The 14,311-nt window shown below is 55.2% G+C and overlaps 1 protein-coding gene across 8 annotated transcripts in view; it reads left to right on the top strand.

Annotated features, from left to right (window-relative positions):
• The window catches only part of TRAK1 (trafficking kinesin protein 1), a 103,023-nt gene that overhangs the window by 42,886 nt on the left and 45,826 nt on the right, over positions 1-14,311 (top strand). The window contains exon 1 of one of the 8 annotated variants that reach the window (XM_066245299.1): positions 9,387-9,674. The exons of the other annotated variants lie outside the window; for them this stretch is intronic. Within the exon in view, the coding sequence (XP_066101396.1) occupies positions 9,563-9,674 (112 nt within the window). The 5' untranslated portion in view covers positions 9,387-9,562. Of the gene's footprint in view, positions 1-9,386; positions 9,675-14,311 lie in introns of those variants that run through there. 8 annotated transcript variants of the gene reach the window in all.

Genomic DNA, 14,311 nt, shown 5'->3' with positions numbered 1-14,311 from the left:
CCCAGACATTTTTGCCCCTGGTGGACATTTGGAAGCATCTGGAGACATTTTTGGTTGTCACATCTTGGGGGAGAGAGGATGGTCCCTCTGGCATCTAAGCGAGTAAGCCAGGGACACTGTCAGACATCCTGCAATGCCCGGGACAGCCCCCACAGCAGAAAATGATCGACCCTAAGTGTCTGGGGTGCTGTGCTTCCGAGAGCGTGCTGCAGGGGATGGACTGGAACCACAGGAAGTCCCAGACGTGTCTGGTCGTCCAGTAGCTCATTTTTATGAGATATTTCAAACATGCCAAACACTTAGAACTAATGAATGTTATCTCTGTTTTTTGTTTGTTTGTTCTTAAGGAGACAAAACATCCCAGATGTATGTATTTGTAAGGATAGTTTGAAAGCCCTGTTTCCAGTCCTCCCTCCCTGGAGGCAGCCACCTTTCTCAAGGTGAGCCGTCACCTCCTGGTGGGTCTTTTTGTGCTTTGCTTACACGTGGGAGTGTCCATGACATCATATTGCTTGGGCCCCTTTTGACCGGCATTCTCCTCTGTTTGTATTAATATGTGGCAGGCTATTTTTCCAGAAGTTTGAGCCAAGGCATGAGTGGAGATTGTTAGTACCGTATCCAAATGAAAATGTGTCCATTTTCTAAGTAATTTCCATTTCCTTTAGGTGGCAGTCAACATTTTTCAGAGATGTTGAATGTTTTTTAAATCAGATTGAGGACAGAAAACCAGAAGTAATGCTTGCAGGTTTTTCAGAGGTGACACATTTCCCAGTGCAGACTCTCTAGTGGCCCAGACTCGAGCCAATACACTTGTCCTGACATCTGTTGGAGGTGGCGATGGTGGTGAACCACGGCCCCCCCCCCCGCCACCCCCTGCACGCCCTCCTTCCTCCCTGATGGGCACTTCTCAACCCCGGCCTCTCCACATCCTTGAAAGACATTGCCTCCGTCTCTGCATCATTTTTCAGAGCTGGCCAGTTTCTATGGCAACCGATAGATTGAAAGATGAGCGGCGGCGAGCAGGAGGCAAGGCTGGAGTGAGATCTCCGGGTGGTGTGGTGTGTGTCCCTGACGTCACCCGCCATACGCCTGGATAGGATGATTCTGGCTACTCCCATTGAGGGCGGCTGGCCGGGGCCGCTTTATGAGCGGGGCTGCCAGGGTCTCCCGTAGCTCTGCACACTGCCTCCGTTTCCGCTCCTCCTACCACCCTCTCTCCCGCGAATTTCTCTTTCCACTGCCCCCTTTTCTGTTTGGGCTCCAGACTGTCATTGAGTATGCCCAGCTTAATTCTGGTGTGTGTGTGGGGGGATGCCGTCCTCCTGCCCAGGCTTCTGGAAGGGCAGGGAGGCATGGCAGCGTTATCCTTGATGTGGGCGGCGCTGTGAAGTCCGTTCCTTTCTCGGCGAGAATACTGACTATGCAGAAATTTATCGAAGCGGATTATTATGAACTAGACTGGTATTATGAAGAATGCTCGGACGGTAATTATGGCCCCTGCAGAACAGAGCAGGGATGTGTAGGGGCATTGTCTCTCGGCGGGGGGGGGGGAGGTGCGGGGGGGGGGGGGGGAGGAGGGTGTCCTGAAACCCTTCCGGGAGACCGGGAAGAAGGAGGGGGCAGTGGGACCGGCACCGCCAGCAGACGTGCGTGGCTCTGTGGCTCTGACCGTTTCCCAGGCGCGGCGGAGGATGGCAGGTGGGCAGGATTCGTTCCCGTGGGAGGCTGCTCTGCGGCTCTCGGGTCTTTGCTCAGTAGGGGAGATGGTGTTGGAGTGCTGGGCTCGCGGGCATTGTAAGTCGGATTGAATTCTCTCTCCGGGCTGAGGGGCGAGTGTGGCGTTGTCAGGCGTGTGTGCAGCAGGGACGTGCTGCTGCTGTTCTCTGTGCTGTCGGAGCGGCTGGGAAGAGTGTATTCAGGAGGTGGCTCTCTGGACCGTCAGCAGCAGGCCTGGAGGAATCCACCCCCACCCCCCCCCCGAGCCCAGACCTGCCACTCAGGCTCACTGAGTGGCAGAAAATGCAGAAGCATCTCCCACCTGGCCGGAGGGTCATAGGAATTCTGCTTGTGGGAAGCCGCTGAGGTGGGGGTGGGGAGGTGCGGGGAGAGGCCGTGTCCTTCTGTCACAGTCTCAGTCTGTGCAGGGAGGGTGTGGCACATTCCAGGGGAGGCTGGGTGGAGTGTGTGTGGCCAGACGGGCCTCATTCTCAGAGAGGCCACCGGGAGGGCCCCGGGCTCCTGTGGTATGGGGTGTTGAAATTGTGTATGCCACAGTTCATCCATCGTCTTCAGCACGATCCTCAGATCACATGCCTTTACATGCACACCCAGCACACAAAAAGGGCACGATTAAAAAAAATGTGCACTTTGAGAGTCTGTTCCCCAGGGCTGATCTGTCTCTAGCCCCACACGAGCCGTTAATAGGTAAGGTAACTGCTTTTTAATTGAAGGGGGAGTTTCAGATGGCTCGGACACTGGCTACCTTGGGTTAACCCGAATGATGTAACAGGCTGGGAGCTGGCCTCATTAGCCGGAGAGCTGCATAATTATTTCTTCTCTGCTGGCTTCTGCCTTGACCGTGGGCTGCAGGAGAGGGGGGGCCTAGAGGCTGTCTAAGGGTAGTGGGAGGGTATTCAAATGTGCCACGCAGCTTCCCCAGTGGAACCCCACTGTCCCCCAGCATTAGATGGAGACCGTGCCTGGTTGAGTCTGTGTTCGTCTTTAGGCATCTTGAGTAATGAGGATGGTGGGCAGGTCCCGAGGGCTTGAGGGGAGAAGATGACCGAATTCTTGTTTTCTCTTGGATGTATTATTATTCCCGAAGCAAGTTCTCATCCTGTTACATCCTGTGGGGCTCCTTTTTGGAAACCCATCACCGACCTCTTGTAGTTTCCCTGGTGACTTGTGACTCACCGGACCCTCCATAACTTTTTAAAGCGGGGACCTTGGTGAACCAGCAGTTGGAGAGCATCGGTGACAGCAGGCGCACCTGTCCCTTGGCCTGTAGCTGAGCTGGGTGTGGCCTTGGCTCCCACGGACCCATCCTAGATGTGGGGGAGGCAGGCTTCTTACTGTCTTGACCCAATTGCTATTACTGTACTGCCCAGCTCTCCTTACACCCCGGTGTGTGGAAGGAAAGCCAGCCCCTGGTGTGGGTCAGTCTGAGGAGCGAGAGGAGGCCTGCTTAAGATATCCGTGCCCGTCGGGAGGATTTCCTTACCCAGCAGTTTCTCAGTTGAGCCTCTCGGCCCCGAGGCAGCCAGATCGCTCTTCTTCCAACAGAGAAGGAAGATGGAAGAAGAGGTGGCTTACCTGCTCGCGGGTAAAGAAGTGCTGGTGGTGGTTACCGTGTGAACGTGTGTGGGGCAGAACACGTGGCCTTGTACCCTCCATCCCAGTTTGGATGTAAAGGAGTAAAGCCACTGGGGTGGAGTTTCCTGGGACGATGGGCCGTGTCAGAATCCTCTCTTTTAAAGGACCGTTGGCAAAATAGGGACGGAAGGGGAACAGAAGCCCAGAGACACATATTATAGTTCAGGAAAGCCACCAGCGGGGCGGGTTTCGAGGCCATGAGGAATTTGTAGTCACCGGTTTCCGTAGTACTAACGAGCCGGGTTCTTACCTGGCAGGTCGGTCTGGAAAGGCAGTTTGCTTCTTGTCTCTGTGCATCTTTACAATCAATCGCAAAGCAGCCTTCATCTGCCAGGCCTGACCTTCCGGGCGGGCAAGGAGGCCCGGTGGGGGCCGGCACACAACCTGGCTTTGTCTCCCTTATCTTCCGGCATCCGCGTCCTTAAATAAGGGAAACTTAGACTTCTAGGGAACTTTCCATACTCATAAAAAAAATTAAAAAAAAGATGAGTCAAATGTTTTGAAAAAGATGCCAAATCATCATGTATGTCAGAGTTACCAACTCATATTTAAATTACAGGGTTAGCACCTGAAAAAAAAAAAAAGTAGTCCAGATGGGTGGGACTATGGATCGCAGGATGGTGAGGACCCCTCTTGTAAAGTTGGAATTAAAAAGAAATGGCTGCCGTTCATTCTCTTTTACCTCGGAGCTCTCAGGAGCTTGGTCCAGTGTCGGGTGGCTGTCTTCTCCTCCCTTACCAGTTCCCGCTGTGGCATCTGACGCTCCCTCCCCCGACCCGGCAAGCACGCAGTAAGACCCCAGATGGGGTGACCAGGGGCAGGGAGGGCAGGGAGTTAGAATAATAAGATAGTAGAGGGGTGGGCTGCCCACTATCTTAAGTAATTTTTGGAGATTTGAACTAGCCAGCAGTCAACACACTGTAACGGTGGCCTTTGCAGGAGTTGCCCAGTTTACAGTTCAAGCTCTGGTGTCAGGCGGGGCCTTGGCGCACTACACTGCGTGTGTCCCATCCCTAATTGCAGGACCACTAGAGCCTGGCAGACCAGCCCAGTCTCCGCTTACTAGTGCAGCAGGTTCTCTGGCCCACCCGGGACCAGGGGAGGCTCTGAGCAACCTGAAGCTTCAGCAGATGCTTTCGGTGATCCTTGTGCCAGGTGTGTCTGGGACACTTGGGGCCGTTATCCCTGGAGACCAGCCCCGGGCACAGGCACACGGGGGTCCGGAAAATAATTCTTTAGGGCTGTTGCAGAATCGTAGGATATGTCTTGGCTACCCCGGTCACTTAAAAAAAAAAAAAAAGTTGTGTTTATAAAGAGAGTAAGACCTTCTTTAACTCTCAAAAAGGCTTCAGTTCAAGTGTGTGCCCTGAAGTTAAAGGAACGGAGGGCACTTTTGTGGTTATTCCAGCGAGAGGCGGGAGAGCAGCGCTGGCCTGAGGTTTGCGTTTGAGGTCTGCTGTTCCCTCACGGGGGCTGTGTGGTGTGGGCACCTCCTGGGACCTCAGTGAGCCTGCGTCCACCCAGGTTCCCCTTCCGGAAAGTGGGGATAGCCAAGAGTGTCAGGAAAGGAAGAGTTCTTTGTAAAAACAGTGCCGGGCCGGGCCGGGCTGGTGCTCCATTGTATTTTCTCAGAAATAGTGCTAGTCATTAAGTTCTTTTTTTTGTTTGTTTTAATCCCTTTGAAGCGGCACATGTTCTGTCGAACAAGGTCTAGTATTTTGACCACCTGTTTCTCACTGCAGTTATTTTTGTAATCAGCCTCTTTCCCTCCTTTTCCGTGTGGCAGTTCCGCAGGTCGGGGCGGGCGATGGCCCAGGTCGTGGTGGTTCTATGAAGGGGGACACTCGGGCAGATTGTCAGAGTTGTTTCTGAGGCTCCTTGCTTGATCGTGCAAATGCCTGATAGTACCCGAGGGCGGTCGCCTGGGCTGTTACTCCCCTGCTTGCCGCGGCCCCTAACATGCCCCTAACATGCCCCCCAGCGAGGTGAGGGGAGCTGGCCTGGGCGTGCAGCCTTGTCAGAGGTATTTTAAGCGTGAATTGAAAAGCTGTTCGTAGATGAGTTTTTCCGATTTTCCTGCACTTTGTGTCGAACACTGTGAACGGGCTCCCTGTTCTCTCGTCTTGTATTGTGAGATGTGCCTTCGGAGGGAGGGTTCCATCTCCCCTTCCAGACAGCACTCTTCCGATGGCCGTTAATGTTTTTAAAAAAGGGGAATTCAATATCACTGTAAAATGTAGCTGTGAGATTTTAATCGCTAGCTTTGCTCAAGTGGAGGGAATGTTTCCCTCAGATTGAGAAGCGGAGGTCTAAGGGCTCACAGGAAGGCCGAGGGAGAGGCCACAGTTTTAGAGCTCTGTGTCTCTGTCCAGAGGAGGGGGCGTGGTGGGGTTAGGGGAGGTGTGGTGGGCTCAGGTCAGATGTTGTGGGCTCAGGGGAGGCATGATGGGCTCAGGTCAGATGTTGTGGGCTCAGAGGGGATGTGGTGGGCTCAGGGGAAGCGTGGTGGGCTCAGAGGGGATGTGGTGGGCTCAAGGGAGGCGTGGTGGGCTCAGGGGAGGCGGGGTGGGCTCAGGTCAGATGTGGTGGGCTCAGGGGAGGCGTGGTGGGCTCAGGGGAGGCGTGGTGGGCTTAGAGGGGATGTGTTGGGCTCAGAGGAGGCGTGGTGGGCTCAGAGGGGATGTGGTGGGCTCAGGGGAGGCGTGGTGGGCTCAGGCGGGGAGACACAGGTGGGTAGGCTGCGGGGCACAGCGCTTACCTCTGGAAAAGAAGTGTTTCTCTCAGAGTGCCCATGCCCAGCGGACCTTTCTGTGACGATGGAAGTGTTGCCTTCTGTGCTCTCCAGTGTGGCAGCCACTGGCCACGTGTGGCTATGGAGCACTTGGAATATAGCCAGTGTGACTGACTTTTGGGTTTTATTTCAATTTAAACATAACCAGCCCCAGGGGCTTGCGGCCACTCTTTGGACGGCACAGGGTACAGCTTCGGAGAGATGACCTTGTGGCAGTGTGGTAATGACCCTGGAGAGGGACACTCACGGAAGGACATCCCTCTGTCTGCAGGACAGGGGTCACGCCTTCCTCCTTTGGTGCTTCTCATCCAGGGTTTCTGGACATCGGTCAGGAACACTCTCCCCACCTCCCTGCTCTGGGCCCCGGGGGCGACAGTCACACCTGCTCCTTGACACTCCCAGGGCTGGGCTGGGCCGGGCCACCCCCAGCCCCCAGGTCTGTGTCCTTCTCTCTCCTTGGCACAGGGAGTCCCAGGCTTTCTTACTGGTCTTGACGGGTGTGTTTGGCTTTGGCTTTTGGACAAACGGCTCTGTTAGAGAAGATGCTCTTTGGCTCATCTTTGCCTTTTAACCTTGAAGCGAAAGCAGATGTGGATGAGGTTTGGAAATTCCTTCGCATCCGCATAGGGAGGGAGAGAAGAAGGGAGGGAGGAGAGAGATGGGGTGGTGGTGGTGGGGGGTGCATATCCTGAAGAATGATGAAACCTAGAGAAATCGGGTGACATGAAGAGGTTAGGGTGGTCTTGTGTTCAACGTGCCACATCCTGAATGTTCTTAAAAATGTATCTCTAGCCCTGGCCGGTTGGCTCAGCGGTAGAGCGTCGGCCTAGCGTGCGGAGGACCCGGGTTCGATTCCCGGCCAGGGCACACAGGAGAAGCGCCCATTTGCTTCTCCACCCCTCCGCCGCGCTTTCCTCTCTGTCTCTCTCCTCCCCTCCCGCAGCCGAGGCTCCATTGGAGCAAAGATGGCCCGGGCGCTGGGGATGACTCTGTGGCCTCTGCCTCAGGCGCTAGAGTGGCTCTGGTCGCAACATAGCGACGCCCAGGATGGGCAGAGCATCGCCCCCTGGTGGGCAGAGCGTCGCCCCTGGTGGGCGTGCCGGGTGGATCCCGGTCGGGCGCATGCGGGAGTCTGTCTGACTGTCTCTCCCCGTTTCCAGCTTCAGAAAAATGAAAAAAAAAAAAAAAAAAAAATGTATCTCTATTATTAGTATTTATTATACAATGGATATAGACTTGGACACCATCTGTCGAGGGTAGGCTGGATTTGAGTTCAAGGATGAGTAACACCAACTTGGTTATGAGTAAAATCAGTTAACACTGTTTTCAAATGTATGAACTCAGCTTTTGTTTTCATTTATACACACAAGGCCCAGCCCAGTACCCTACACATCTTATCGCCAATCTGCGACTTGCTGAATGAATAATGCACACGGTGGGAATTCTCCCTCCTTCCCTTCCCAGGGCTTCAGATTCCCTGTCACTGGAATCGAATTAACAAGCCCAACTTGATAACATTTCCGGAGATTAAAGAAAGATTTCTTCCCGAGTGTGTAGCTTTATAAACATGGCAATTAAAACTTGTGTGAAGCCTGACCAGGCGGTGGCGCAGTGGATAGAGCGTCGGACTGGGATGCAGAGGACCCAGGTTCGAGACCCCGAGGTCGCCAGCTTGAGCGCAGGCTCATCTGGTTTGAGCAAAAAAGCCTACCAGCTTGAACCCAAGGTCACTGGGTCCAACAAGGGGTTACTCGGTCTGCTGAAGGCCCGCGGTCAAGGCACATATGAGAAAGCAATCAATGAACAACTAAGGTGTTGCAACGCGCAATGAAAAACTAATGATTGGTGCTTCTCATCTCTCTCCATTCCTGTCTATCTGTCCTGTCTATTCCTCTCTCTGACTCACTGTCTCTGTAAAAAAAAAAAAAAAAAAAAAAGAGAGAGAGAGAAAAAAAAACTTGTGTGAAGATCCCCCCCTCATGTGATTCTGAACTCCTTTAATGCTATAAAATGTAGCAATTGTTTGCAGAGTCCAAAACATTAAGCAGACATGCATCTGTCTCAAAGCTTTAGTTTTTAAATAAAATCTGTATTATAGTCTGGCTTCCACGTGAAGCCCTTGTCTGTGGTCTCCTCTTCATGTGTATGGAGGTGGCAGTTCAATGGAGCAGACATTTTTCGCTGCCGAAGCAGCCCCCCTCGCCCCAAAGGATTTGTGGAGGAATGAGACCTGGTCGCTGAACCGGTGCACAGAACTCTTCCTGATGAGGGGGATGAATCGGCAGAGAGGTAGATAGAACGGGTCTCGCCGTGTGTGGCCGTTAGGAGCAGGGAGACCTGCCACCGTGTTGCTGGGAGAGGCACTGAAACTGCAGAACGGGCTGTGATGCTCTCAGATGCTAGCGCTCGGGGCCACCTTTTAGTGGGTTTGATGGAGGAACTGCCATCTTCCCAGTTACAGGCAAAACCAAACAATAGCGCGGGGATTCGGTAAAGAGTTATGCAGTTAAACTGTGGATTCTTTTTCCAGGCAACATTGTAATCCAAAGCAGCCTTTAGATCTCCCCCTCCCCCTCCCCCTTATTCCAGCAATTAAAGAGCTCTTTGACTGTGACTACACAGATTGTGGGTGAGATTTACAGAATGAACTTTAAAAAAGAGCGAATGCAATGTATTATTACCAAAGAAAGGCTGGGGTGAGTTAAGCCTAACACTGGTAATGGTGACTGCAATTTTCCCTCCCTTTTGCTGGAATTCAGAACGATCACTTCCTTCCCTGTTGAGCACTGAGTCAGGCTGTTGTCCCAGTCGGATTTGTGTCAGCTTCTGAAGCATTCATGGGAAATCCCTCCTCTGAGGGCGTTGGGCAACCATTCACCTGGCACGTCCTCCGCTAGAGCCCCACCTTCAGACTGGCGTACCTGCTTCAGCCTTGGTTGGTACTGCCCTGAGCAGTTGTTATGAAACTTCCCAGGAAGCCGCGATTCCTCCGTGGTTCGGGGAAGTAGCGGTGAAAAGACTTTACAGGCAGAGAACTTGCTCTGAGTCCTCCACCTGCCTGCTGCCTCCCTCCCCTCTGAAAACAGAGCCCCTGGCAAGGTCAGCCCAGAGCTGGATGGGGCACTGCCATTCTGACAGGTGCTTCGCCCCACCCTGCCTCGGAACTCCTCCCAGCTCAGGAGTGCCACCCCCTTCCGGGTCTGTCCTGGGTGATACTGGGCTGATGGCCCTGTGCACACCCGCCACTCCAGCTGAGCCAGGGCACATCCCAGGCCCCTGGCCAGGGCCCAGTGTGTGCCCCGGGGCCTGGGCCCCCATGGCTCCTCCCGGGAGGCGGCCAGAAGCTCCCCCAATGACAGCCCCTTAGGGTGATGTTTTGGCTGTAGGGTGACTTCAGCAATGTCCCTGAGAAATGAGGGAGGGGAAGAAGAATGTTTTGAGTACGATGGCCAAGGTGAGGAGAGGAAGCTCACCCCGGAGCACCAGGAAACCGTGGATCTCGCGGAAGAGGGTAAATTCTGTGCTTGGCACGAGTCTGATGCTTTCCCTGTTGGGGTCTCGATCGATCGGCCTGGCTGGCTCCCTGATCTCTCAGCACTCTGCCCCTTTCGTGCTGAGGGGTAAGGTCAGGCGCAGTAGATCCTACATAGTAAGTGGCTTAACGACACTCCTGTAAAGCTGTGAAGCCACCTGGAGGAGAGACTCACCTTTCTAGCACCCTGGGAAGTCCCCTTACTTACACTTGCCTCTGGGGAGACCTCCTCTGGCTTGTATCTCCTGAGATTTGTTTTGCCTGTTTTTTGATCCATGTAAATGGAATCGGACCGTGTGTGTCACTTTGTCGGGCTTCTGTTGCTGAACTAAGGTCTTTGAAAGTCATACATGTTGTTGCAAATATCAGTAGTTATCTTTTTTTTTTTTAACCCTTGGTAGCGTTCCAGCACTCTTGTTTTAAGAGTTGTAATTGTTTTCCTTGGGACTGGACAGGGTTTGATCAGTTCACGGGCAAGAGACCGAGTCACTATAAATAAAGCATGTTTTTGCGCTGGCATTGTTTATTTTGAAACATTGATAATTACTGGTTTGAAATAGGGATTAAAGAAAACCTACAGGGGGCGGTCTGGGAGGGGGTAGGGCTGCCTGTGGAGAAGAGGCAGGTGTGAGCTACGTAAAGATGTGCTCCCTGCGGGGGGTCAGTTCCCAGTGGCCCCTGGGGCTCTGCCCACCGCCCAGAGGAGGGGACTTGGGGGTGAAACAGGATGTTTAAACAGTGACCGCATAGCTGTTCTTTAGGTCTTGAGTAAAAACAGAATACTGCTCTGTGCTGGCCCATTTTCATGTCTCAGTGTCACTTTTAGTTTTAAAATTGTTTGTAATTGGCCACGTACAAAAATGCATACATACATGTACGTGCGTGTATGTGTGTGTGTGTGTGTGTGTGTGTGTCTGGAAAATGTCAACGTCTTCCCTACAGGACAGTTCAGGCTTTGTAGCTGCAGGAAGTGGGGAACAGTGGCGACAGCCAGAGGGAACAGAGGGGCTCCTTGCTGAGGGCTGGCACCCTGCCGTGGCCTTTTCGTGAAAGAGGCGCAGAAGTGGGAGAAGAGAGTGACAGACTGACGGGGACTGTGCATTTGGTGGCTTCCTGGAAGTGCTCAGGAGAGGCACCCATCTGCTCGTGCAGAACCAGGGCCAGCCCAATGTCAGTGGATGAGCTGTGTCCCTGTAGGCCTGTACCCGAGAGCCGCACCCCCGAGACCCACACCCCCGAGACCCGCACCTCCGAGACCCGCACCCCTAAGACTGGCACCCCGAGACCCACACCCCCGAGACCCACACCCCCGAGACCCACACCCCCGAGACCCACACCCCTGAGACCCGCACCCCTGAGACCCACACCCCCAAGACCCGCACCCCTGAGACCCGAACCCCCGAGACCCACACTCCTGAGACCCACACCCCCGAGACCCACACTCCTGAGACCTGCACCCCCGAGACCCGCACTCCTGAGACCCACATCCCTGAGACCCACACCCCTGAGACCCGCAGCCCTGAGACCCTCACCCCGGAGACCCGCACCCCCGAGACCCTCACCCCGGAGACCCGCACCCCGGAGACCCGCACCCCCGAGACCCGCACCCCGGAGACCCGCACCCCCGAGACCCGCACCCCCGAGACCCACATCCCCGAGACCCACACCGCCGAGACCCACACCCCCGAGACCCGCATCCCCGAGACCCACACCCCCGAGACCCGCATCCCCGAGACCCACACCCCCGAGACCCACACCCCCGAGACCCGCACCCCCGAGACCCGCACCCCTGAGACCCGCACCCCTGAGACCCACAACCCCGAGACCCACACCCCCGAGACCCGCACCCCCGAGACCCGCACCCCCGAGACCCACACCCCCGAGACCCACACCCCCTGAGACCCGCACCCCCGAGACCCGCACCCCCGAGACCCGCACCCCCGAGACCCACACCCCCGAGACCCGCACCCCTGAGACCCGCACCCCTGAGACCCACACCCCCGAGACCCGCACCCCTGAGACCCACACCCCCGAGACCCGCACCCCCAAGACCCACAGCCCTGAGAACCGTGAGAAGTGCAGATTCTTGGGTCCTACCTGAACTCCTGAGTCAGAATCTGCATTTCAGCAGGATCTTGGGGGGATTCTTATGCAAGGGAAGGTAGGAGAGGAGCTGCTGCCTTGAAGGATAGTAAGGTGACTTTCAGAAAAACCAGTCATGGCCCCTTATGATTCTCAGTTAAAGGCTCTGGTTCTGGAGCAGTGTCAAGGGTCCTCGCAAGAAGAGAAAATGATTTATTTGCATGTGCATATTTCATATAGCTGTATATGTTTAACTTAAAAAAAACAACAACTGAGAGCCAGATGACAATGATGAGAGCCAGTGTTTGTTGTGCGTGTGCCAGGCACCGTGCGAAGAACTCCATGCGGATTTGTGCGTTCAGTCCTTCAAATGACCATCATTACTTCCACACTGTAGATCTCTAAGAGGAAACTTAAACCACTCATCTAATGGCGCTCAGCTAGGAGGTGATTCCAGCCTGTGGAGAGGGGTCCGAGGGCCCTCTGCTCCAAAAGCACTTTGCTGGGCAGTCCTCAAAGTGGGGTCCCCACTGGCGGCATGAGCATCGCCCAGAGCTGTTGTTAGAAATGTACAACCTCGGGCCCACCCCTGACCTGCAGAGTCAGACACTGAGGCGGGGCCCAGCGATCTCGGTGTTAACTCGCCCTCTGGCTGGTCCCCCCTGCACACTGTCTGTGCCGGCCCACCTCTCAGAGATGCTGGGGTCCTGTGATCCCATTCGAGGGGGGCAGACCCCGCCCTGTACTGGCCGTCTGATGCGAGGCTTGCCTTCTCTTCCTTCTCTCTTACATGTTGCCACCCCAGGTCCCGCCTTTCTCCAGTAAAAGACTTTTAGCTGTTCTGTAGCTGACGTGTTAATAATATTTTCAGGATAGTAACCTTAAAAAAGAAGAAGACACTTCATTGCTAACGTGTTTGGTCTCCTCAGTGAAACGAAATTCACGAGGCTTGCTCCAGGCCTGCAGGAAGTCTGTGGCGTGGGGCCGGAAGGCAGGGGTTTGGTTCGGAAGGCTTGGTTTCTGTGGCCAGTTTGGCTGGAAGCCTGTCCAGCCTCCTGAGCGACCCATTTTTCTGTGACGCGGTCCCACCACCCTTGTCCTGTTTGTGGGAAGCCAGTGCCACGTGTGGGGGAAGAAGCGCTCTGAGGATGGTGAGAAAGTGCTCCGGGTGTGGACACGCCGTGGTCTCAGGTGGTGTCGGTGGTGTTCTTCACTAACTGGCTGAAAAGAGGGACTTCGGGTTAAAAACCAAAGGACAGAATTAGCTCTTGGGTTGCTCTGATCACGACAGACACAGGGCACACCGGTTCTCACCCGGTCACCTTGTCGGGGGGGTGAGAGGCGCTTTTTAATGTCACCCATTTAATCTTCAAAACAGCCTTTGAAGATCGACCCATTCCCATTTGCAGACAAAGCAACCGAGGCTCTGCTAGGGTGTCCCTGTCCAGGGTCCCACAGCTGGGGGAACAGAGCAAGGCCTCACCCAGCCTCGGGGCCCCCTCTCGCCACGCACCCAGCCTCTAAGCTCTGAGTCCCTTTCCTCTTGCTGAGGCTTCAGGGACAGAAGACATCCTGGCTCGGAGGCTTGCTGGTGCAGAACCGGAAGGGACCCTCAGCAGGATCATGCCAAGTGGCAAGTGGCATCTTGGAGGGTGGTTTTGCTGGGCCCCCCCCTGCCCCTCTGCTCAGGGGGGAGAGCAAGCAGGGCTGCTGGGAGTGACGCTACAGGCCCCACCCACTGAGTCCCAGCAGCACCCCCGGCACCAGCAAAACGCTGGTGGAGAGGGAAGTTCTGACGTCCGTTCCTGCGGTTGGCTGCGCGGCCAGTTCCCACAGCTTTCTCGAGGAAATGCCGAAAGAAGCCGGACTCCGTGCTTCTTCCCCGCCTGGACCCTGCTGAGGCTGTCACCCAATGGCCAGATCAGCCCCTCGGTCCCTGGCAGGAGTGGAAAAGAGCACATGGGGTGGCCCAGGGTTTCCTGAGGACCCTGGTCAGCAGGGGTAGGTGTTCTGAGCTGTAAGCGGTAGGAGGGAGGGTGTCCAGTCCTCGGAGTCGCTGGGGACAGGCGAGGCAGCTCGGCCTTCGGCACAAAGGGTCGTTTCCAGGTGTTGAGTACTAACCAGACGTTATTAGGAGAAGCAGAGATGAAATAATGCCAGCTGGCAGTGGGGACCCAGAGGCTGAGGGTGGGTCTCGGGCTAGCCCACGAGTCTCAGCTGAACCCTGCCGGGCCATCCACGGCCCCCAGTTGGTTCCGAGGCCAAGCACGAGAAGCTGCACGAACAGCACATCCTCCCGTGTGAAGGGAAGCCCTGGGCTGGGTTGAGGAGGATGGCTGCATTTGGATGTGCTGTGTCCCCAAGGTGGTGGCCATGCCTCCTGTCCCTGCGGAATGGGAACGCCCACCCCCGAGAAGGAGCCCTCGGCCGGCCCTGGTGTCTGTGTGGACAGGGTGGCCAGCAGCACATCTGGGTGCCGTGCAGGACTTTCCCCTGGGGTCACGATGAGAAAGGAGCTGACCTGACTTATCAGT

Source organism: Saccopteryx bilineata, chromosome 10, assembly GCF_036850765.1.
Source record: "Saccopteryx bilineata isolate mSacBil1 chromosome 10, mSacBil1_pri_phased_curated, whole genome shotgun sequence".
NCBI classification, from domain to species: Eukaryota; Metazoa; Chordata; class Mammalia; order Chiroptera; family Emballonuridae; genus Saccopteryx; species Saccopteryx bilineata.
Note: the sequence above shows the minus strand (reverse complement) of the source record. Positions and strands in the feature narration are given on the sequence as shown.